At 42.8% G+C, this 25,686-nt stretch overlaps 1 protein-coding gene and 1 long non-coding RNA gene across 2 annotated transcripts; one reads left to right on the top strand and one right to left on the bottom strand.

The window, feature by feature from the left end:
* Nucleotides 1-2,333: 2,333 nt before the first annotated feature.
* Nucleotides 2,334-11,420, top strand: LOC132226379 (uncharacterized). The gene is made up of 3 exons (XR_009451040.1): nucleotides 2,334-2,703; nucleotides 7,551-7,676; nucleotides 10,471-11,420. It is a non-coding gene; the product is annotated as an uncharacterized LOC132226379 (long non-coding RNA).
* Nucleotides 11,421-14,446: 3,026 nt separating this feature from the next.
* On the bottom strand, nucleotides 14,447-22,346 carry ACOD1 (aconitate decarboxylase 1). The gene is made up of 5 exons (XM_059684869.1): nucleotides 22,259-22,346; nucleotides 19,614-19,775; nucleotides 18,777-18,866; nucleotides 17,313-17,518; nucleotides 14,447-16,474 (listed from the first exon to the last, which is right to left on the bottom strand). The coding sequence occupies exons 1-5, from the start codon at nucleotides 22,268-22,270 to the stop codon at nucleotides 15,529-15,531; spliced, it is 1,416 nt and encodes a 471-aa protein (XP_059540852.1). The 5' UTR covers nucleotides 22,271-22,346; the 3' UTR covers nucleotides 14,447-15,528.
* Between the last annotated feature and the right edge of the window lie 3,340 nt (nucleotides 22,347-25,686).

The raw sequence follows: 25,686 nt of genomic DNA, 5'->3' as shown, positions 1-25,686 counted from the left end.
TGGATGCAATGGGAAGACAATCTTGGCGGGATGGCGTGTCCTCACCTGACCTAATCCGTGTTACTGAAGTATGGTAGCAATCATCTCAGGTAGAAACTATAGTTTAACTTTAACCCTGCTGTTTGGCTTCTGTACTTACTTGCTTTGTTTAACAATAGAAAAGTTGCCAAAACCGGTTTGGCTCAGTGGATAGAGCGTCGGCCTGCGGACTGAAAGGTCCCAGGTTCGATTCCGGTCAAGGGCATGTACCTGGGTTGCGGGCACATCCCCAGTAGGAGATGTGCAGGAGGCAGCTGATCGATGTTTCTCTCTCATCGATGTTTCTGACTCTCTCTCTCTCTCCCTTCTTCTCTGTGAAAAATCAATAAAATATATTTTAAAAAAAAACAACAATAGAAAAGTTACTTTGATTTTCTGAATTGCATAAATCATCCCATTCGGTTGAATGCCTTATTGATTGTCATGTGACTATCCCATTGATTGTGATCTTACTGGTTTTAGAAAGCAAATTCCTCTGTACCTGCGAACCAGGACAGCACAATTATCCAAGACCTGAGGGTTTCAGATAATGTTTCCCTGTCAACTCAGTGGTCCCAAGACCCGAGGGCTCTAGATAATGTGTTTCTGTCAACTCAGTGGTCCAAAGACCCAAACCTATAATTAATCTTTGTAGATAACTAATCGGCTTAATTCTGGTTCTGTAAACTGCTTTTTTTCGAACCAGGTTCCTCATTCCAAACCCTGGGATGTAATCAATACCTTTGTGATTTTTGCCTATATAAATTTGGTGTTGCAGCCACCTTATGACTGCGAGACTTGGGAGAGCAAAATGCCCCCTCGTACTCCTGGATTTGCAATAAATGTGGCTCTTTAATTCGACTTCTTGAGGCGTCCTTCTGTGATTCGCGGGGTACATTATAACATTACAATGGCCATCACTAACAAATATAGCAAGGGCTGCTGCTCCAGGTGAGGGAGACAGACAGACATGAGCAGAGCAAGGAGGATGGGCCAGGTACAGAAGGCCACCAGGATGGGGCATGGGTACCTGGTAAAGGGAACATTCTAAGAACAAGGGTTTCAGCGTGACTTTTCCTCCCCTGGCATGTCGCTAGTCATGCTGATTTGCCCCTTTGGAGAGGCACAAGGGGGCTGAGGACAGCCTTTAAGCACGAAGCCCCAGGCACAGTGAGGTTCTGACCCTCATCCAATACATTTAGGCCTCAGTTGTGTTTCAGCTCTGGGCTCAGAAAAGCAGCAAAACCCGACAAGTAACTTCACAGCTGGCCGCAGGGCCAGCTGCATTGACTAAGACGTGCTGCCAACCAATCAGGGCACACCTGGCAAGCTGATGAATATTCTGTTGGGTCATCCCCTGGGATCTCTCCTAAAATCCCCCTTAAAAGCTCTTCGGACAGCGGCCCCAGCATGGTCTCTGGCTCAGGAGCAGGCTGGTGTCTTTCCCCTCCCCCTCTCCTTCCCACGGTGCATTACCTTTACCCTCTTCTCCTAAGCTCCAAGGGTTGGTTTTTCTTTGTTGTCGTTTTTTTGTCTCTGTAACTTGTTTCCTGAGCCCATTTCTTCTAGAAATTACTTTTTCTACCTTTGTGATTTGCCAAATAAACGTTCTCTTATAGTTTGAGTCTTGGCTCTGAATGCTTTCCTAGCCAGAACTCAAGTACTGAGGTTGCTGAACCCAGGTCCGATCTGACCCCACGGACCTAACACCAGGTGCCATTCTCGAAGCCTTCAACATAAACTCTAATCTACTCACTCATTCCCCCCCCCCCCCCCACGTTCTTCCTTGTTTGGTTCTACCACTTCAGTAGGGAAGAAGATTCTATATTAACCTCTTTTCTTTGACACTTCAGCCACCTCAAGAAAACTACAGATCAGCTGCCCTGCTTTATGACTTACTATGCTGTTACACACAGATGTTGGGTTATGTCTATAAATAGAACATTAAAGGCGTCCCTTATAGTCACTTGTTTTACAAGAGATCAGCAGCCTGCTGAGCTGTTTGGCCAGAGCTTTCCAATACCCTCACTTCACTCCGAAAGGAGTTTTAGGGACAAAATAGGCAGGTTTCAGGAGTTTTAGGAATAAAGAGGGCCCATGGGGGAGGAAGGCATAGGTGAGGGCTTGGAGCTGCCAGAAGGCATACATTCACAGAGAGAGTAAAAAAAAAAGTGCCACAGGATAAGGGGAGAGGAAGACATCCATTCACAGAAGATAAGGAAAAGCCACAGCATATGGGGAAAAGGGGGAACAAACTTTCACAGAGGATAGAGAAATGCCAGCCGATAAATGGGAGAAAGAGGAAAACAGATTTTCACAGGCGATAGAGAAATGTTATAGGATAAGGGGGAGAGAAAAAGAGGGGCACTAGGTGGGGTTTGGGCTTTGAAGGTGATATTCTGCCCAAGGAGTGACCAATTAGAAGGGAGTATCAAGAGACAAAGAACTACAACCTTTATAAACCTTTACAAAAAAGAGTTTAGTGGGCTACCCCTGGGACCCCCTCCTTATGTGGGAGTCTGTATTTGCTCCCAATAAATTTCCACTCTTTTCATCTATCACCTTTTGTCCATGGCTTCATGCTTCCAACCCATCTGGACAAGGAACCCAGAAAGAAATCACCCTTGCATCCTGCTCAGGAAAACAACCCAAATCAACTCACATGACCGAGCCATCACAGTGCTTGTAAGTATATAATAAGCGAGGTGACTACAATGGCCAGAGTTGACCACCTTGATGAGATCATCACTGGCTTCTCCTGGCCTGCCAGGCCTTCTGAGGGCTGATGGGAAGTGGTTCTGCTTCCCTTCCTGCCCCCACCAAACACCTTTGCCCACTTGCTGCACCAGGTTGGGGAGTTCTGTTGAGGTTCAGGCAGGGCCCCATTTTAACACCCGCTTATCTAAGCATTTAGGTGGCTCCAATCCTAGCCCTCCTCCACTTACAAGCCTAGTTCAAAGTCAAGTCTAAAGACCCACCCAAGATGAGAGGGAACAAAACCTTGCCGTGAAAGCTGAAATGTGATGTTGGATTTGTAGGGCACCTGCAGGATTTCCTGCGGACTAGCACTTGAGGACGGCTTAAGACTAATTAAAAGAAACAGTTCTTCAACACAATATTGTATAAATAATGGGACCATACACTAGACCAGTGGTTGGCAAACCGCTGCTCAAGAGCCACATGCGGCTCTTGGGCCCCTTGAGTGTGGCTCTTCCACAAAATACCACGTGCGGGAGTGCACGTACAGTGTGATTGAAACTTCGTGGCCAAAGCACAGAAGTCGGTTTTTGGCCTGGGCGAGTCTATTTTGAAGAAGTGGCGTTAGAAGAAGTGGGGGTACGTTCGCTGAGGTCGACCCCTCAGATTGAGGACATTTCTAGCAAAGGCCAGCTTAGGAGTACCCTAATGAAGTTAATGACAATGTACCTACCTATATAGTTTAAGTTTAAAAAATTTGGCTCTCAAAAGAAATTTCAATCGTTGTACTGTTGATATTTGGCTCTGTTGACTAATGAGTTTGCCGACCACTGCACTAGACGGTCACAGTCAGTGGAACTTCCAGTCCTGCTCAGGACTTTCCAGAACTACAAAAGTAAACTTCAGGCTGACCTGGATTGGTGGCGGGATTTCCTATTTTGGGTCTACAGCTCTAATGTGAGAAAACGGTTTCTCATATTGGCCCTAACTTAGCATCTTACTAGCTGTCGTCTGCTCTGGTCTGGTTCTGCCTCTGTTCCTCTTGGTGATGACCCCAGCACCCCAGGATAAAGATGGTTGTAGAATATTGTTGCCTAATCCCTCCCTGTGCTGGTTACTTCTCTCTGCTCCGTGGCTGTTAAACCTTGAGGGCCCATTGAAACTAAGGGCCCTAGCAGGTTTGGCTCAGTGGATAGAACATTGGCCCATGGACTGAAAGGTCCCGGGTTCAATTCTAGTCAAGGGCACAAGGGCATGCACCTTAGTTATAGGCTCCATCCCCTGCCCCAGTCAGGGCATTTCTGTCTCTCCCTCTCCCTTCCACTCTCTGTAAAAGTCAATGAAAAAATATCCTCAGAAGAGGATTAACAAACAAACCAAGATAAACCATTGAAACCAAGGGTCCTTATGACTTTGACACTTTACACCTCTACTGTGTTACTATGCTTTGAAGAAATACTGTTTTCTGCTAATTTTGCAACTGGTTTCCATCTGCCTTTTATTCCAGGCTATGAATTGCAGGGCAGATTTTTACCGTCCACGCCAATTTTTACTTTCTCACTTATAATGTGATGGTTTTGAATTATTCTTTTAGACATTAAAAAAAAATAAAAAAACAGTCTGCCAAAGAGATCCACAGAGAAAAGTTAAGAGGCCTTGCTCTGAGCACACTAATTTTCTCTACTAATTTTAGTGTAAGAGGTTAACAATATCTTTTTTTAAGAAATATATATTTTTATTGATTTCAGAGAGGAAAGGAGAGGGAGAGAGAGATTGAAACATCAATGATGAGAGAGAATCATTAATTGGCTGCCTCCTGCATGTCCCTTACCGGGGATCGAGCCCGAAACACGGGCTTGTGCCCTGACCAGAAATCAAACCATGGCCTTCTGGTTTATAGGTCAATGCTCAACTACTGAGCCACACTGGCCGGGCAACAATATCTTGATGTTAACAAAATATTAACCACTTCCTCCCCCCTGACCCAAAGCCTATGAGACAGGTATAGTTACCTGTTTTATAGGTGCTTAACTGGTTTAAACAAATACATCAACTATATATAGGTCCTATTTTCAGATTTTTATTCGCAGTTTCACTTACCTACAGCAGAATTTATTATAGATCAAAGATAACAAAGAATAACTTAAGTGTGAATGTAATAAAATTTAAAATTATAATATTTCTTTCAAGGAATTAGAGGGGCAATCTATTTAATATGCGATACTTTTAAAACAAACAACCAACTCTGGAACTATAGTTAACATCTCACCCTAATCCTAAATCAAGTAATTTTGGATTTACACTCTTTTGATACCACTGTAATAATCTGGTCACTATTTAACAGGAAAGGAGTAAAGAGGAGACTAGATAATATAGACATGCTATTTACACAGCTCTGCTAATTTAGCACTCTCCAAGTCTGTTCCCCGATGATTGATGGAGGAAGGGACTGAACAAAGGCAGTTTGGACACATGCCCCGTAAGGTCTGAGTGGTGTGGGAAGGTTCCTATTGTCTGTCAGTCACACCTGGGAGTGAGTCAGTGGCCAGAATAGGTGTGGCCACTGCAAGGGCTCGAAACCTAAATATTTAAACTTATGAACGAAGGGAGTTCCTACCTTTTTGCCTCTCTTGGCCTTTGGCCCACAGGCCCTCTTGGGACTCTTGCTGCAGGGGCTCACTCCCCTGTGCCCATATGGCCCACAGCCTTGAGGGCCCCACGCATAATGGCCTAATGGGCTGTCACTAGCCTGAATGCTAAACTGGACCCAGCTGCAACATGGAATGGAAGCTCTGGCATTGCTTTTGGCTCTGCTGGAACCCCAGCTACACCTCTTTCAGGACCAGAGTAAGGGTCCTGGGACTTTACAACCTGAGGAATGCAACTCCATGCCAATAAAGTCGTCTACCACACCTCACTCTCACATGGAGGCTTCTGAAAATGCTCATTTCAGCTGTACTCCAAGAACCCCATTCCTACTCGTATCTGGGAAATGTGGCCCATTAATTCCTCCGGTAACACTTTTACTTGTTGCATTAAATCTCTTAAACCAGTCTTTACAATTCTGTATGTATTTATTGAATATACAGGGGTGAGCAAAAGTAGGTTTATGGTTGCATTGTGACATTCTTTTGAGTTAATAATGCTATTGTAATAATCATAACCTGCATGTTTTTTTCTATATAAACAACTGTAAACTTACTTTTACTCAACCCTGTACTTTTTATAGTTTATTCTCAAGAAAACCATCTTTAGAATGAAAACTTAACTTTTCACCATGTATATCAAACAAAAAGAAGCAGTGTCTACCACTCAGTAGAGGAAATACATTAGTATTGAGGTTTCGACACACTGGCATTTACTATATTTAATCCTCCCAAAAACCCTATGACAAAGGTGTTATTACTTCCTATTTTCAGACTGAAGAAATGTAGGCAGAGATATTGAGTAACGTTCCCAATATCACACAAGGTATAGATGTCCAGCAGTCAGACCCAGAACCTGCTCTTAACCCTGTGTCCTGCTTCTCAGGTTCACTATTACATTCCTCCTCCTCTTACCCTCCACCCATCCTCTTCCTTTGCCTCACCCTTCTCCTTCCCCTCCCTTCCCTTCCCCTTTTCCTTCTCCCACCCTATCCTCCTCAAAGAAGTGAGTGGATACATATGTGTATTCACAGCAGGGGATCTTTCCCCTTCCTGATACTTATACCTAGTTTATTTCCTCTTTCTACATGTGGGCATCACTGACAGCCATGTAAGTAGCCTTCTAGGTTAAGAATTAGACTTTGCCTCATGAGTTTGCGATTTTCCATCGATGGCTTATTGGGATTTTAACTCAGAGCCGTGAGGCTGTCAGTGTTAGCTCCCATTTGCTTTAGATCCAGAGGTTGCCAACCCTGACAAGTGATGGAATCACCTGTGGAGATTTTACCACATCCCAATGCCCACTCTCACACTTCACTCACATGTAACTGGTTTGCTTGGGCCTCAAACAACTCTGGTGATTCTAATATGTAGCCAGTGTTGAGCATCATTGCTTTAGAATGGTTTCAAGGGCAGATTTCATTAATCCTTTAATTTAAAAAATGTATATTTTTTTATTGATTTCAGAGAGGAAGGAGAGGAGAGATAGAAACATCAATGATGAGAGAGAATGATCCACTGCCTCCTGCATGCCCCCACGCGCATAGGATTGGGAATCAAATTGTGACCTCCTGGTTCATAGATCAATACTCAACCACTGAACCATGCCAGACAGGCTCTCTCATGTTTTTGAGACCCATATGCTCTGATCTATAAAATCAGATCTCTTCCATCTCCTTAAAAAGCGTATGTATTGTTGATATATACATGTGTATTTGAAAACCAAACTCTGTTGTGGTCTTGTCTTTTCTTTTCTTTTCTTTTCTTTTCTTTTCTTTTCTTTTCTTTTCTTTTCTTTTCTTGCTTTCTTGCTTTCTTTTTCTTTTTTCTTTTGATTGGCATTTTATTTTATTTTATTGAAAGCATTACAGATATTCCCCTTTCCCCCCAGTGTCTCCTTCTAGCTGTTCTGGTTTCTTTCTGGAAGCTAATTTATAGCACTTCTCTCTCTCTCTCTCTCTCTCTCTCTCTCTTTCTCTCTCTCTCCCTCCCTCCCTCTCTCCCTCCCTTCAATTTCTTTCTTGACATTGAGCTGTAGTACTTGTTGTTGGTGTTGACCTAAAGACATATACTAGTAGAATTACTTAGTGGTTTTCTGACTTTCCCTTCTGATTTAGACTCTGAGATTGATTCGCTTGATTTTTTTCACAAAGGCAATGACATCATTTGTTTTTATTTCTATTTTTGAAGGTGAAGATATGTGCTCCAAATGCCGAGCAGCTGCACATGGTTAATCACTTGAAAAGTAGCCCAGCAGCAGAGAAGAGAAATGCGCTGGAGGGAAGTGCCAGAAGAGCCTGGTACTCACCTAGTTTGGTAGGCCTGAGCTCCAGTGAGCTTGATGCTGTCATTATACCTGGTGACTTAGCTAAAAGCGGTCAGGCCAACTGTTCATTTTATTTTATTTTTTTAAAATTGTTTTATTGCTTAAAGTATTACAAAGAGTATTACATATGTCTCTTTTTCCCCCCGCCCTTGACAATCCTCTGGCCTCCCCTACCCCCAGTGTCTTATGTCCATTGGTTATGTTTATATGCATGCATACAAGTCCTTTGGTTGATCTCTTACCCTCCCCTCCTGCCCCCCAACCCTCCTCAGCCTTCCCGCTGTAGTTTGACAGTCTGTTCAAGGCTGCGCTGCCTCTGTATCTATTTTTGTTCATAAGTTTATAATGGTCTTTATTATCCATAAATGAGTGAGATCATGTGGTATTTTTCCTTCATTGACTGGCTTATTTCACTTAGCATAATGCTCTCCAGTTCCATCCATGCTGTTGCAAATGGTAAGAATTCCTTCTTTTTTACAGCAGCATAGTATTCCATCATGTAGATGTACCAACTGTTCATTTTAATTAATGCTCACTGACTTCAGAATCCTCTTCCCCAAAGGGTAGTGCAGGCTCAGCTACCATCTTGAACTCTCTGTGTCAGGCTCTAGGTCTGTGGCTCTCAAATTTTCCTCACATGAGAATCATTCAGGGAGTTTAAAAAATTTCTTGTGCTTGGGTTACACTTGAGATCAGTAACATCAGATTCTTTGGGGCTAGAAACAGATATATATTTCAGAGAGGAAGGGATAGGGAGAGAGAGAGAAACATCAAAGATGAGAATCATTGATTGGCTGCCTCCTGCACGCCCCCCACTGGGGGTGGAGCCCGCAACCCAGGCATGTGCCCTTGATCAGAATCAAACCCAGGACTCTTCAGTCCACAGGCTGATGCTCTATCCATTAAGCCAGACTGGCTAGGTCGAATTTTATTTGCCAGATCAAAAACACACAGCGAAATAAGGAAGGGCATAAAAGAAGCAACAGGAAAGCCCAGGCTGGGCTGCTTTGGCTCATTGGGAAGTCAGAGAAATGGGGGCCTCGAGACAAGTTCAGGGAGTTAGTCCGGGACAAACTGTCACTGCCTATTGCTCCCCTGGTTCCAAGTATCCTGAGGTTCCTTAAAGGGAAGAAGTGAGGAAGGAAATGGCTTGGCATGTTTCCCTGGGGAAGAATGTGTGCTGGGTCCTTTGTGTTGAGGGTATTGTGTTGAGTCTCTTGAAGGTGGGACTCTTAGGGGAGGTTTCAGGGGAGGATCCAGTAGATTATTCATTGGCTTTCCAGGTGTACTCTTTCAGGATCATGGTCTCCACTGATTGGTCATCGAAAGGGCAGGGGGTCATTAGTTAATGCATCTGGTCCTGAGGCAACAAAGGCATCTGGTTTTGCTGCTTTTCTTGTCCTGGAGCTGAAATACAACTGAGACCTTTTCAGTTCAAGGATCACTGATAGATTGGTGACCCTATCTTTTAAAATAAAAGATTGATTTACTAGTATAATTTAATTTTTAAAATTTAATTCCCTTCATAAAAAGCTATCCTATCTAATAAAGAGGGAATATGCTAATTGACCATCATGCCCTCACAAGATGGTGGCGCCCACAAGCGCTCAGTCCCATCAGCCCCGCCGGGGCAGCAGGTGTGCGGCATGGCTGGGCCTGCTCCCTGGCGGGTCCGGCCGCTCCATGCGCCTGCCTCCAGAGTTGCCCAGCCGACGCTCGAGGCACAGGTAAGCCTTGGATGGTGGCTGCCCAGCCGCCCAAAGCCGCCCAAAGCTCACGTAACCAGGGCTGGCCGAGGCTTGCGCTACCGGTAGTGGCAGCAGCAGAGGTATGATGGGGGTGTCACCTTCCCCTGATCGCCGGGTTGCCTCCCGCCCCTGAGGGCTCCCGGACTGTGAGAGGGGGCAAGCTGGGCTGAGGGACCCTTCCTTCCAGTGCTATGTTATATATTACATTTTCCAAACTAAACAATAAAATCAATTGTATTTTAAAAGTAGAGGCCCGGTGTACGAATTTGTGCATGGATGGGGTCCGGCCAACCCTCCCCAATGAGAGCCAATTGGGGCAGGGCTGGCAAGGGCAAGGGGACATAGGAAGTTGGCTGGCAGACCCTGCCCCCGATTGAGGTGGGGGAGCTGATCAAGGGGCTAGGCTGGCCGGGCCATGGGAGGTTGAGGGGGGCTGATCAGGGCCCCGATCAGCCTGGTTGGCCGCTGCAGTGCACATCATAGTGACTGGTCGTTCCAGTCATTCCATTGTTCCAGTAACTTGGTATTTATATATATGTAGATTATTCTAAACATACACAATATTCCTGAAATTTTTGGAGGCAATTTGGAGCTGTCCCAGCGAGAACTGAGAATCATTGCTTTAGATCAGGAGTGTGTTGCTTGTGGATACTTACACATATTTATCTAAATAGGTTGCTTCTTGTTATTTTACATATAAAGTAGTTCGGATATCTATTGCTATGTAACAAATATCACCAAAATTTAGTGGCTTAAACAACAACTTAGTATCTTCCTGGTTCTGTTGGCTGACTGGGCATAGCTGGGCTTTGCTTGAGGTCTCTCATGCAGCCGCAGTCAGGAAGCAGTGGGGGCTGCAGACATCTGAAGGCTTTACTGGGCTGGAAGATACCACAGTGGGTGTGGGCTTGGGCTGGGATTGGCTGGAACAACTGAGGGCTGGCTGGGTGGCCATTCCACCTGGTGAGCTTGGGCGTCCTCATAACGGTAGCCCTTGGGAAACATTTTCTCCCACTCAGATCTTCTTTTATGATAGGTTTGCTGATGCAGACCAAGCAACTGCTGTAAAAGAGCCGAGATGCAAACACAGCTGCGGGGACGTGAGTGAATCTGCCAGGATGCCACCAACAAGCGGTGCAGACATGCGCTTTCCTGGCACGGCCCCTCTGCATGAAATTTGTGATGAAATGAGGGAAAGGGTGGGGATGTTTTATAATGTATTTGAAAAATGATGCTTTGGTTATAATATTTAGAAGAAATTATGCATGTGAAAATATTTTTGCTCTGACCAAATGAATTACATACACACCCTATCATGTGATGATAGATACTCTCAGTGTGATCTTGACCCAAAGATGAAATAACCATTATTGAATTTTTTAGACACATAGTGTTCCTATACAAACACATTGTCATTTTTATTTACTTATCTCAAAGGCTTTTTCCGGAACCTCCAGGTTGGTTCCAATATTGAAAGGAATTTTTTAGGGGTAAAATAGGCAGGTTTAGGAAATCTTAGGAATTAAGGGGTCCATGGAAAATGCACAGGGCTACAGAGCAGCAGAAGATACATTTCCATAAGATAAGGGATCTGGGACCTGCAGAAGGTACATTTCCATAGGATAAGGGAGCTGGGAGCTGCAGAAGGTACATTTCCATAGAATAAGGGAGCTGGGAGCTGCAGAAAGTACATTTCCATAGAATAAAGGAGCCAGGAGCTGCAGAAGGTATACATTTGCAGAATAAAGGGAAGGAAGCCCCTCATTCAGAGAGGGAAGAGGAGAGCCCAAAGGGAACAGGAAAACAATAAGGGAGAAGAAGAGGAGAACTTCACACACCTCACCTGAGGTTTGAGCTCTGAAGTTGCTATAGTGACCAAATTAGAGGGGGTAGTGACCAGTCAGAGGGGATGCCAGGGCACAAAGAACTGCAGCCTTTATAAACCGTGGAAAAGAGGGACTTAGTGGGACTCTCCCTCCCCATGTGGGAGTCTGTGCTTGTTTTTCAATAAATTTCCATCTTTTGCTATACCACCTTCTATCTGTGGTTTCATTCTTCGACTTCACGGGACAAGAACCCGAAAGAACACCACACGTTCCAGTTTAATTTTCCCATTTCAACATGAGCAACAAGTATAACTGTGGTGGATTGACTTGTGTTTAATAATAATGACAACAAAAAGCAAGGAGAATTTTTTAAGTGACAGGATGATATCTGAACGTTGGTTTCTGCATTTACAACCGAACAAGATGACTAGACTAGTTTTCATTGTTTCTGCAAAGGTATTTGTTCTGCTCTGTGCTTCAGGTAAGGCCATGATCTATTTTTACGTTCCTGTGGATCATATGTACTTCTGAAGTGCTATGTAGCCCTCTAGAGTTTAGCGGGAGCCAGTGCAGCTACTGCTGAAACATCCCCTGCCTTGAAGATGTTTTGAATGATCACTTCCTGTGAACGATCCCTATGCTATTTTTATTTTTAATCCTCACCAGAGTGAGGGTGGAGGGGCTCAATGGGGGGAGGGGGCGGGGGATGGGGACATTTGTAATACTTTCAACAATGAAGATACATTTCAAAAAAGAAACAATTGGCAAAAATGTGCAAGAATTAGTCATGAAGGAAATGCAAATTAAAATCACCATGAGATACTATTGCACACTTACCAGACTGGTTAAAATGTAAAAAAGTGACAATTCTGAGGGTTGATGAGGATATGGAGAAACTAGGAGAAACTAGACATTGCTGGTGGAAATGTAACATGATAGAGCTAGTTTGGAAAACAGTTTTTTATAAAGTTAAACATATACTTACCAGATGGCCCAGCATTCCCACTCTTAGGTATCTACCCAAGAGACACAGAAAGATATGCCTCCAGAAGGGCGTGCATGAGATTGTTCATGGAGGCTTTATTCACAATAGCCCCAAACTGGAAACAACGCTACCCATTAACTAATGACGGGTAAACAAAGTGTGGTACCTCTGTTACAGGCAGCCAGAGACCCCTGAAAAGGTATCATCAGACAACCCCCTCAGTTGGAGGGAGAGGGCTGTCTCCTTCTCAATTCTTATCTTCTAGTATAAACGAATTTAAAGGAGAGACCCTGATTGTATTATGACAAAGCCATCTTATTAAAGCAAGCAAATTTATTAAAGAAGCAAGGCAAGCAAGTCTGTTTCAATTCATTGGGCTCAGAGGGCAGACAGGCTTTTCCAGCTAACCCCGGAAAGCAAATGCCATGTGTGGGTTTGAGGAGTTCTATACTCCCCTGTCTATGGATTTCAAAAATTCCTCTGTTGAATATCTTGATATAGATTAATTTTCAAGGTCCCTTTTTACTTCTCAGAATTCATGAGAAGCACCTGGCAATTTTATCTTGCCAAGCCTTGAAACTGCTGGCTTCTCTGTTAGTGAGTTAAACAAAAACAAAAAATAATAAAACTTCCTTTTGTTCCTTTTCCCTTCCTCCCCGTTTTTCTGCATTCTCTCATTAGGGAGGTTTTTAACCATTTGCTCTCAAGTGTCCTTGGCTGGGAAGATAAAGGCTTGTTATTTACAAACCAGCTGTAAATTGCCCACACTGTTGGCCTTGTTTGAACTTCTTTATCTCAGTTTCCCTATTCATCTCGCCCTGGAATTTTCCTAGCTTTTCACTGCCCTGCAACATATCCATTCGATGGAGTGTTACTCAGCAATGCAAGGGAATAAAGTGCTCTGTTACATATGTAGAAAAATCTTAAACTTTATGCTAAGTGAAAGAGTCAGACATATAAGACTACGTATTGTATGATTCCACTTACTAGAGAAAATATTTGGAAAAGATAAAACTATTGAGATAGAAAGCAGATTATTGCTTGCTGAGAGCTGGAGATTGATTGCAAGCAGTCATGAGGAATTTCTTAGAATGATAGAAGTATTCCAAAAACTGAATTGTGGTGATGTTTGCACAAATCTATAAATTTACTAGAACTCATTGAACTGTACACCTATAATGGATGCACTAATAGTATGTAAAGTTGATATTAATGAAGCCAAGAAACATTTTTAACAATGTGTTCATCGTCTTTTTAACTGAGCATTTAGTCCATTTACTGTTCTTGTAATTATAGATATACTAGAGGCCCGATGCACAAAATTTGTGTGGGGGTGTGCTGGGGTCCAACCCCAGCAGGTCCAGGTGTCCCCAAAGGTGTGGATGGAGTCGGCGAAGAAGGAACGACACAGAGGCAGCGTTCAGTTGATCATCATAGCCGGGTTCTCTTGTCAGGGTCTCCAGCCAGGTTCTGTAGCCAGTTCTCCAGCCATGTTCCCTTGCTAGGTTCTCCAGCCAGGTTCTGTCCAGGTTCTCCAGCCAGATTCAGTCACCAGGTTCTAGTCAGGTTCTCTTGACATGTTCTATCCAGGTTCTGTAGCCAGGTTCTGTCTCTAGGTTCTGTGGCCAGTTTCTGTCCAGGATCTTTTGCCATGTTCTCTCGCTAGGTTCTGTCTCTAGGTTCTGTCTCTAGTTTCTGTCCAGGATCTTTTGCCATGTTCTCTCCGGCGAAGTTCTTCTGTCTCTAGGTTCTGTGTAGGTTCTGTGTCTAGGTTCTGTGTCTAGGTTCTGTTCTCCAGTTTCTGTGTGTCCTGTTGTCTTGTTACATCTGTATTTATACCAGTTGATTCCAATCCTATCAATCTCTATTCCAAAGGTTAGGGCGTTTCTAATCTCCATTCCAGGGAGTAAAGATTATGTAGCTTAAGTGTGATTGTTCGTAGTTACAGTGATTAACTATTCTCCTGGCACTTAGTTAAGGGGTTTTATTCCCTCCCTAACTTCAGGGGAAAATGCCTACCTGGGGAAACAACCTTTCTCAGAGAGGTGACCTTGGTTAAAACACATAGTGCCAAGAAGGTGAGCAAACATATTAAGAACAGTATGCCATATATGCCAGGTCCCTTGAAACAGCAAGGATGGACCGGCTCCCGGCAGGGGTGGGGGTTGTTGTCCCTCAACCCGGCCTGCACCCTCTCTGGGACCCCTTGGGAGATGTCTGACTGCCGGTTTAGGGCAGGCTGGGCTGAGGGACCCTCCCCAAGTGCATGAATTTTGTGCACCGGGCCTCTAGTTTACTATAAAAGTCCCTGCTAATGTTACAATTTTAAACCCATAAGACATTTGACTATTTTATACAGTCAATATTTAATTATAGACATATACATTTTTTGTTGTCATTCATATATATATATATATATATATAGTACAGAGAGGAAGGGAGAGGGAGAGAGATAGAAACATCAATAATGAGAGAAAATCAATAATTGGCTGCCTCCTGTACACCCACACTGGGGATTGAGCCCGCACCCTGGGAACATGCCCTGACCGGGAATCGAACTGTGAGCTCCTGATTCATAGGTTGACGCTCTTGTTGTCATTCTTTATTATATCTCGAACTCTTCATTCGTTATTCATTTCCCAAAAACCTTTCTTTTTAATAATGAAAGGTGACATAATGCAGTGGTTAAGAGCGTGGCTTCTGAAGCAAAGCCGCTTTGTTTTTTAAACTGCTTTTTATTTCTGCTTTACAAAACAGAGAAACTATGGCAGAAGGACACCTAGTAACATCTAGTAAGTTGCAGAGGCAGGATTTTAACCCACTAAGCTCTTATATTTAAACCCAACAGCATCCCCTCCACCGTGGAGAGCTTCTATAACCCCTGATCTAAGAAATCTGTCGGTGGCACAGCAGACCAGAGCCCTTCTCCACTGTCAGCAAAAAAATGTACAGGTTCAAAGTCTTCTCATACCTGAGGTTCATGAAGTTCATACAATTCCTCTGAAAATATTAATATTATAAGGAAGTCACAGGTGACTTGAAATTCAGCTTTATGAATGCTTATAGGTCATTGGAACAGTCTTGCAAATGAACAGGACAAGACTGCTTCCATAGATACCCAGTTCTGTCTGGACTCCCTCCACCATGCTGCATTTAGTTCTGGGCAAACCAAGAGCAGATCTTTGCTTTGCTTTGCAAAGCCAATCATTGAATTTCTCCAAATATAAAGTCATTTAGATATTGTACTATGGAATTATTAAATGCTAGATAGATTGTGAAATCGCTAGATAGATTGTGAAATCATCTCTGATGGAGAGGGTCCTTTCAGAAGTGAGGTTAACACAGAACAGTCCTCTAGACCTTCCAGGTTGTCTACTATCTTTATAAGTCTTTCTACTGCATCACAGGACAGCATCCCGGAGGCATTGGCTCTGAACTTGGCCTCTAGGTCCTTCTGGCTCAGTGGCTTCCTCCAGTGACCATAGAAGGTATCCGAGCGCTCTGTGAAGGTGGCTCCATCCTTGAGGGTGACGCTTAGCTCACAGTATAGCGTGTTGAAGTTTGGCAGGTTGTCCTGAGGATGCTCCAGCTCCACCTTGCAAAGTAACTCTCTCACCTGCGGCCTGTTGATCTGGTGTTTGTGGAAGGATGAAACCGTGAGGCTGCCGTCGAGCAGCATGGCACAGGCCACATACTGGAAGGAGTGACGGGCTTCATGCTCCGAGTCTGGGAAAGGCCGGTTTACATACTGGACATCTGGAATTCTGAGCACAATTCTCTCAATGTGGCCAATGGGACACATGGCTCCGTCTGTTACCAGGTGCTTCCTCAGGGACGCAGTGGCGTCTGCCACCCAGTGGGTGGCCAGATGTGCAGGGAAACTCTTGAAAGCCACATCCTGCTGGTCCAGGAGCCAAGTGTAAGAATCTAGGTTTGGAAGGACTTTGGGGGAGTAGTTGGTATAGAAGGCCCCGAATCCAGTCTGCGTGTCCAAGACCTGCTTGTTTCCCTGGAGACCCAGCACTGCCAGAAAAACAGCTTCTATCCCATGCCTGGCAGCATTGCCCATATGAAGAGGCTTGGTCTGAGTGGCGGCATTTGCCATGGGTGCCCCGGCATGAGAAACAGCAATAGCCAAGGCCTTTTGGCAGTTTGTCATGCTGAGCCCTAAAATCTTGGATGCAGCAGCAGCACTACCCAAAGTTCCTACCACCGACGGGGGATGGAATCTGAAAAGCAAAAAGGCAGTATTAGAGATTTACAAACCTCAACCACCAGGAGGCAGTATAGTATAGAGATCAGGAACTTAGATCATGGGGCTATACTGCCTGGGTTCAAATCTCGGCTCTTCCACTTACTAGCTGAGTGATCTTGGGGAAAGTTATTCAACTTCTCTGTACTGTTTTCTCTTACTAAAATGGCAATAATAATAGTATCTACCTTACAGGGTTTTGTGAGTTTTGAATGGATTCACATGCTTACAACAGTGCTGGAGATAGTAAATTCTTTATAAATGGTACTTTTATAATTATTGTAGAAAGGTGAAAGTTGTTGATTGCTGAAAGATCATGTAAGTAACTATAAAAATTAAGGGCCTTTTAGAAACTGTGAAAGTTCACTCAGTATTCCAATTTACACCTCTCCTAGCAGGCTGGACCAAGTGACAAGATAAATATTGTATTGAACCATGTGATACAGCCCGCATTTGACCTTTTTTGCCCTATGGCTTGAACAGTCAGGTTTGGGATATTCTGTGTGTTCTCATTAGTCTGAAGAACCCGAACAAATATCAAAGTAGATTCTGCTTTGATGAGATCAGGAATATTCAGGGTACCCACAGGTCCTGGATGATGCTCTAAACCCAAAGGGGAATTTTCATAAGCACTTCTGAAGTCCTATCTTTGTATATATAGTTTGATATGTGACTGGTGACCTGACTTATCTGCCAGCACTAATATTAACATCTTCAGTTGAGCCACACTTTATGCCAGAAAGCTCTACAGAAGTAACGATTCACAGATGAAAGGGAATATGACTGTCTCTTCGTGGGGCGAATATTTTCCATACCTTTTCGGTATGTCATTGGCGTCCTTGGAAAAATTCATTAGTCGGCCTTGCACTTCAATCCCAACATTGAAAGCAAGCAGAAGGTCAAGACCAGAAAACTTTGGACTTGGAGGTAGGGCTTCTGATAAAGCCATGAGGACAGGAAGGACAGCTCCAGAAGGGTGGGTGGCAGGATACCACGTGTCATCAAAATCCATTGAGTGAATCTATGAAGGCAGACACACAAACAACAACCAAAACCAAAATGTATTTCCCTGAATGCAATGGCTTTTGGACCAGTAAGCATTTAGTTTAGTAATAGCCTTGTTGGATGTGAGATTTTAGATCTGATTCCTGAAAATAAAACCCATGAACAGGCTGTGATTCTTGATCACTAAGCTGGGCACTTGACAGACTGTCCTCTGCCAAAAGCAGGCAGTACCTTGGGGAGCAGCTAGTGAGCCCTAAGGAACTCGAGTCTTACCCAGGTGACCAGAGCTCTCTGCCATAGCCCCTGAAAAGGTCTATATTTCCCTTATAAACAAAGCAGTGGGATTAGGTGGTTGCTTCATCCTTCCCTCCCCTACTTCCTCCTCCACCCTTCAAGTAAGTTGCACTAACATTTTAATGTCATTTATTCCATGTCAGGCCATATTTGTGTACTTTTTATTATGAAATAATTTTATACTTATGGAGAAATTGCAAGAACTTTTGAACCAAGATTATATACTAAGCTATATTTGAAAATCATTATTTTCTGCTATGAGGTTTTAGTCCTCTTTAACCCCGCTATTTACTTTTTTCTTATATGAAATAGTAATAACCAGAAGTTCATTTAAAATAGATTTTTATGTTTATTGGATGTGTCCGGTGCACTTTCTACTGCTTACTGGACATTTATTCCTTGGATGCACCATTGGGTTTGACTTTCAATATTCTGAGCTACTATCCCCTCAAACCATAAATGTATCTCAAAAACCCAACATATTCACGTCCAAATTATATCTTCTAGAAAGCATAAAAATTGTCTTTTAGACAAGAAATGCTGATATTTGTTTCAGAAAATAAAGATACCATATAGCCATTATTTCTTTTTCAGTAAATATTTGTTGAATGAATCAATTAATGAATAAATAAATAAAAGGCTGGTTACTGGCTAGAAAGTGGTACTCAAGAAATTGAGTCTGGATATTGGGTTTTATATTCTTTGCTATATACATTCAGAGTTTAGAGTTTGAGCTACCTTAGAGGTTGAGCTATCTAAATCCTATCTTATTTCCTCTACTTCACAATTGATTTAGAAAGTATCAATTCACTATGAAAACTGAGATTACTGTATAGGAAGAAGGGCAGTCCACGTCATCTCTATGAATTTCAATGATGTCATTAGTAAAATATGGAAATTTAGCAATTTCTGAGATATTTCCTGACTCTGAAAATTATTGTATTTGTCTAACAGTGGAAAAGACATGGAAATCTACTTACAGCCACACCGTTGACAAAAGCAGCATATGTCGGTGGGAGTCTCAAGGTTGGCCGCCCCCAAACAGTGCTGGATACATTGGAACTGTAGATCTGGAACAAAAGATATAGAGTGTGAACATAGCATGCCAAACCCCCATTGCAGGAGTCATTCTTCATCTTTGGAGGCATTACATTAATAGTCCTTAATTGAACCCTTTGTGCTATGTTAAATCAAAGCCTTAATCATTAGATTCTTCTCTTCCTTGTAGGACAATACATAACTTTCTCCGTTGAAGTGAGAAGAGATATTGTTGCTTGACCCAGACCATGATTCATAAGTGCTCTAGGGAGTAGAGTCTGAATTTACTCTTATTTACTCCTTGTGGGTAAGTACTAGGAAAAGTGAACTAACTGCCTATACCAAGCACATCCTCTGGAGGGTGGATGCTATGTCTCCCACACACACACCCCTCTCTGCTCAGAGTGCTGGCCCAGCCTTTCCCCCAGAGACTCTCAAAGTCTTTGCATGAAGAAATCATCTGGGGTAGGTACTATTGCTTCTAAGACTCTCAGATAAAAAACGCTTTCAGTCATAATAAAAAATATGAGATGTTACTAGTGTTAAGAATGGTAAAGCCAGTGACTTAGTGAAATATATGGATTAATAATAAAACTCAGATAATAGAACATAGAAAAGCATAACACTATATACAACAATGCTGTATACACCAAGCAGTATCCCTAACACGAGGAGCAGAGCAGTAGAACACACACACAGCTTTGGTGAACTCACGGGTACACCCATAAGCAGGCACGTGTGCACACTGGCTTTTACTTCTAAAGCAGGCATGAACTTACTTTACTATATTCGTTGGCTTTGTGAAACACTTCTGTACTGGTTCCCAGGAATCCAACGCCCAGCGTATCCAGAATCATCCTCTTGCTTCTCTGAATAACATGATCTGTCAGGTGTTCCACTTTCAAGCCATGGATCACTTTGGCAAAGCTTTCTGTGACGGACTTTAAAGGGAAGAGGGTTAGAACAGTGATACACTCACTGTGTATCTGCATATGTCTTTTCTAGATGAAAACTCGAGGTACTTTTATGTAAAGAGTTTATTCCACTAGAGGGAACCCAATTGATCAAATTAAGTTTAATTTCTAAAAAATGAAACTAGACCAACTTACACCTTACACAAAATGGATAAAATGGATAAAAGACTTAAATATAAGTCAGAAATCATAAAAATCCCAGAGAAAAACATAGGCAATAAAATCTCAGCCATCTCTGGCAGCAATATTTTGCCAATATGTCTCCGATGGCAAGGGAAACTGAGGAAAGATAAACAAATGGGACTACATCAAACAAAAAAGCTTCTGCAAAGCAAAAGGAAACATCAACAAAATAAAAAGGGAACCCACTGTATGGGAGAACATGTTCACCAATGATACATCTGATAAGGGATTAATTTCCAAAATATATAAAAAACTTATATAACTGAATACCAGGAAGACAAACAATCCAATAAAAACACGGGCAAAGGCCCTAAATAGATACTTTTTGAAGTATCCATCCTATATAATAAAAGCCTAATATGCGAAGTGTCCAGGGCCAGTCAGCTAGCTGTTCAACCAATCAAAGCATAATATGCTAAAGTCGCTCAACTGCTCTCTATGATGTGCACTGACCACTAGCAGGCAGACAGTTGATCTGTCTACCAGTTGTTATGATATACACTGACCACCAGGGGGCAGACACTCAGACCAATAGGTTAGCTTGCTGCTGGGGTCTGGCCAATTGGGGCTGAGCAAGACAGGCCAGACATACCCTGGAGCCCTCCCGTGATCCCTCTCTGGCTGGCCAACCTCCCATGTCCCTCCCCAGCCCTGATTGTGCACCGTGGGGCCCCTTGGCCTGGCCTGCACCCTCTTGCAATCTGGGACACCTAAGGGCATGTTGAGAGCTGGTTTTGGCCCGATCCTGCAGGCCAGGCCGAGGGACCCCACTGGTGCATGAATTCATGCACTGGGCCTCTAGTCTTATATAAAAACTGTTGTTTGAAATTTTAACCCTGATAGTATGGTTTCTGTCTTAAATAATAAGGAAAATAAGACTACTCCCATTCCAGAGAGGTCATAACTATGCCCCAGACAGAGTTGTCAGTGCTGACACCCAGACAATTGCCAGGCCTTGAGATATAGTCTTATGGCCCCTTCCCAGCACACAGGCCTTCTTTCTCCAAAGGCCCGGAAGTCTCATTCCAAATTTGGGAGACAAAGTGCTGGAAAAAGTATAAATAAAGAGAGTTTCCTCCATACTGGGGCCCAGAATTTGAAAGAAACATTTTTCTCTGGGCCTGCACAGAATTTAATAATAAAATGTAACTCCTGTAGTCGGTACTGCAGTTCAGCCTCTGCTTTGGCAGGGTGCTGTAACTGTAGTCCCTGGCCAGCTTTTATTAATTTTGACCTGAGTCCCTGGTGGTCGTCTCTGCGGGTCACCCCATTACACTTTTCTAAAGAGAACATACAGATGGCCAATAGACATATGAAAAAATGTTCAAGGTCATTAATTATCAGAGAGATGCAAATAGAAACTACAATGAAGTATTACCCCACACTTGCTAGAATGGCTACCATGAACAAATCAACAAATAAGTGTCAGCACGGATGTGGAGAAAAGGGAACCTTCATGCACTACTAGTGGGAATGCAGACTTGTGCAGCCACTATGGAAAACAGTATGGAGCTTCCTCAAAAAATTAAAAATGGAACTTTGACCCAGCGATTCCACTTCTGCAATATATCCTAAGAATCCTGAAATAGGAATCAGAAAGAATCTACTGTGGTTGCAGGTGCCTCCCTGGCCTGGGCCCTGGTCAGAGCTCCTTCTGGCCGCTAAGGAAGAGGCCATGAGGAAATAGACATGCAGCTGCTCAGCTGTCTATAGACTGGGTGCCCATCTATTTCTAAAATATTATTTTGGTCTTTTTGACTTTCTCCTGATATTTACATCTCTTTTTAGTAAAATACTGTGATAATGTATAAATTAAGACAAAATATGCAGTCTTAATAAATATTTCACAAGTTCTTGCTATGTGTCTGGCATTGTGCTAAGGTCTCTAGAATAGAAAACTGAAATGTTATGGTTCTTTCTGTAGAAATCTTATCTTCCCTGGGGGACTAAAGACAGTAAACATATCATTATAAATGCAATCTGGCAAAGCCAACATTAACATACACAAAACTAGGGGGTTAAAATTCAATGAACGTATAATGATTCATTTTCTTCCTAACTTTATACAACAGACGTAAGTCTGTCATTGGTAAAACATTGCTAAAAAAACCAAGATGCAGTTAATTAGATATCCCAGAGGCTATGAGAAATAGTAAAATGCCATTTTTGAAGTAGAAGCAGGTGGCTCTTCAAGGGAGAGGAAATTGAGACAATAAGAGGTAAGCTAGAAAACCAATTTAAATTAGCCACATAAAATAGAACAATACCTTGAGCTTCATGGTCTAAAGAAGAGGTTTATCTCAGGAGTGAATCCAAGGAGTAATTCCTTTTCTGTGTGATTGCCTTTTATACCCGTCACTCCTCTCAAACCCAACCTCTTTCTCTTTGTACCATTTCAACACTTCCCACTTAAACTCATTTTGAGGAACCAGAGGTTTCCAGGGAGATAATGAATGACCTAGGTCATGCCTGATCACAAAGAAGAATAGTAACTCTGATGCAATCAAGTCTCCACGTAACAGGGAAATGATTAACTGGATCCTGGCTGTGTGGGCCAGAACATAGTTCCTGCTGTTTCCCTCCCTACCTCCCTTTAAAACTCTTCTCCTTGGTTCAGAACTTCAGAGATGGTTTTTGGACGTTAGTCCACCATATTTCCAGGCTGCTGGCTTCCTGAATAAAGCAACCTTTCCTTTCCATCCAACACTTGTCTCTCAAGTATTGACTTTCAAGCAGTGAGCAGCTGGGGTTTTCAGTAACAATTTGTCAAAATTAGGAAAATATTCACCCCTTTATGTAAGTATTACATTTCTAAAAAGTTATCCTAAGAATATAAACATGGATGTATGGAAATTTGGGCGAAAAATAAAATTTATAGCCTTGCTTCTTATTTAGTTAAAAATGAAACAGTTTCTTCTCAAGGTGATGGAGTAGGTGGATGCTGCACTCACTTCCTCCCATGACTACATGCAAATTAAAACTAAGTTATAGAACAGTCAACCTGGATAGTTGACTAGCTGAACAGAAGTCCTATAACTAAGGATATAAAGAAGAAGCCATGTCAAGACTGGTAGGAAGGGCAGAGACTTGAAACAGGCTGGCCCTGCACCTAAGTGTGACAGTGGAGAGTCTAGAGCAGCCGTGGGCAAACTACGGCCCGCGGGCTGGATCCGGCCCTGTGAAATGAATAAAACTAAAAAAAAAAAAAAAGACTGTACCCTTTTATGTAATGATGTTTACTTTGAATTTATATTAGTTCACACAAACACTCCATCCATGTTTTTGTTCCGGCCCTCCGGTCCAGTTTAAGAACCCATTGTGGCCCTCGAGTCAAAAAGTTTGCCCACCCCTGGTCTAGAGCAATGGTTCTCAACCTGTGGGTCATGACCCCTTTGGCAGTCGAACGACCCTTTCACAAGGGTTGCCTAAGACCATCCTGCATATCAGATATTTACATTATGATTCATAACAGTAGCAACATTACAGTTATGAAGTAGCAACTAAAATAATTTTATGGTTGGGTCACAACATGAGGAACTGTATTTAAAGGGCCAGAAGGTTGAGAACCACTGGTCTAGAGGGATATCTCAGCTGTAGAGGTCCCCCTTGAGGAACAAGGAGTCTCAGTCCCATGCTGGGCTCCTCATCCTGGAACACTGGTGTGGGAAAAGGAGTCCACGTAATTTCTGTCTGTGAAATGTCCAGGTAGGATGGAAGGCTGCTGGAGACCTCTTAAAGGTCAGTGCAAACACTCTGGCTGGCAGGCACACACCTTGGGATCTAGCAGAGGGATAGTGGCTTGGGTCAGGAGGTGGCGGAGACTTCTAGGGAGGAACTGAGTTGTGTGGCTTTGGGTGAGGGCTGGAGGAACAGCTGCCGTTGTTCCTGTCTCAAGCCCTTGCCTCAACACGACCAGACCTGGATCTGTATCAGCCTGGTGAACTCTATTAGCTCCACCCTGAAAACTCCCTGAGATTCAGCCCAACATTCAGGCTGGTCTCAGGGTGCCTTTGGCCAACATGACCAAACCTGGATCTGTATCAGCCTGGTGAACTCTATTAGCTCCACCCTCAAAACTCCCTGAGATTCAGCCCACCATCCAGGCTGGTCTCAGGGTGCAATAGGCACCACGATGAAGATCAGAGCTTATTATACTTAGTGTTTTATACACACCAGTTCCCCCAGTAAATGCAAATTTAACAAAATTTAGACATGTCATATGTTCAAAATGCTCATGACAAACAATCATTTTGCATTCCTGCAAATAAAATTGTTTTATACTGTAAGCTGGAGGTGAGTGTAACTTATTTTTGTAATAAAGTTTTTATTTTTTTATGTGTCATTAATATAAATGTGTGTTAGTATACAGATATTCTGGTTTAAACACTTAGAATTACACACATTTCAGTATGTTTATTTGTACTTACATAATTTTAGAATAGTGGTTGCCAATAGCCTGTATGTTTCACATTAACTGGTTTTTTTTTATGTTATCTTAATAAACCATTTTAGTACGTTGTAAAAACAAAACAAAACAAAACAAAACAAAACAAAACAAAACAAAAAAACCCCAAAACCTACCTTAGGCCTGGTACTGGTGACAGTCAGCCTTGGTTTGCAAAGTGGCCCCTCTCACCTGCATCCAGGCCTAGGACAGGCAGCTACCAAATGCATATTGCTTTATAGCTCCCAATGGGTAGCCCCAGGCCAGTCACAAGCAACATCTGACATGACCTGCGTTGGAGTTCCTCTCAAGAGGCCCCAGAACCAACACACCCAATGACTGGATTTAGACCACAAGAGAACATTATGCAATTAGCTATACAAGTGGCACACCCAAAGCAATATCTCAGAAATCATGGCTCCTACTGGGGCAAATCCCATTCTGGAGCCCCCTCCCCCACCACCGCCCCCCCTACACACACACACATACACACACACACACAGCAATTCATATACTGTTGTTGTGGCCAATTCACACAGCCAGACAGACAGAGGGTCAATCTCCCCAACTGATGTGCCAACAGCAATCAGAGCTCAACAGGAGGTCACACACAACCAACACAAGGGACACTCTTGGAGCAGCTGGCTCAGGTAATCAGGGAGACAAAATCCATATTATTTCACTTATATGTGAAATCTAAAGAACAAAATAAACAAAACAGAAATAGACTCATAGATACAGAGAACAAAACTGAAGGTTGCCAGATGGGAAGGTGGATGGGGAATTGGGTGAAAAAGGTGAAAGAATTAAGAAGTAAAAAATTGATAGTTACAGAATTGTCATGGGGATATATGCTATAGTATATAGAATATAGTCAGTAATATTTTAATAACTATGTATGGTGCCAGGTGGATGCTTGAATTATTGGGAAGATCACTTCATCAATTATATGATTGTCTAACCGCTATTGTACACCTGAAACTAATATAAAATAACATTGAATGTCAACTGTAATTGAAAAATAAAATTTTAAAAGCTTAAAAATGTAAACAATCAAATTCACCCAGAGAGTGGATTGGTTAAGTTATAGTACTTAAGACACATTCTCAGCTTCCCCTTCTACTTCATCCCTGCTGGTTACCATTGTCTAGGGCAGTGATGGCGAACCTATGACACGCGTGTCAGAGGTAACACATGAACTCATTTTTTTGGTTGTTTTTTCTTTGTTAAATGGCATTTAAATATTCTATC

Source organism: Myotis daubentonii, chromosome 2, assembly GCF_963259705.1.
Source record: "Myotis daubentonii chromosome 2, mMyoDau2.1, whole genome shotgun sequence".
Taxonomy (NCBI): Eukaryota; Metazoa; Chordata; class Mammalia; order Chiroptera; family Vespertilionidae; genus Myotis; species Myotis daubentonii.
This window is presented reverse-complemented; position numbering and strand designations above follow the sequence as displayed.

What these genes read in the sequence shown, in the direction of transcription:
- ACOD1 (XM_059684869.1), bottom strand. An exon ending in AAGCCAACGAATATAGTAAA is followed by an intron (nt 18,867 to 19,613) that starts GTAAGTTCATGC and finishes CTTTTGTTCCAG; the next exon opens with ATCTACAGTTCCAATGTATC. An exon ending in CTTTTGTCAACGGTGTGGCT is followed by an intron (nt 17,519 to 18,776) that starts GTAAGTAGATTT and finishes CTGCCTTCATAG; the next exon opens with ATTCACTCAATGGATTTTGA.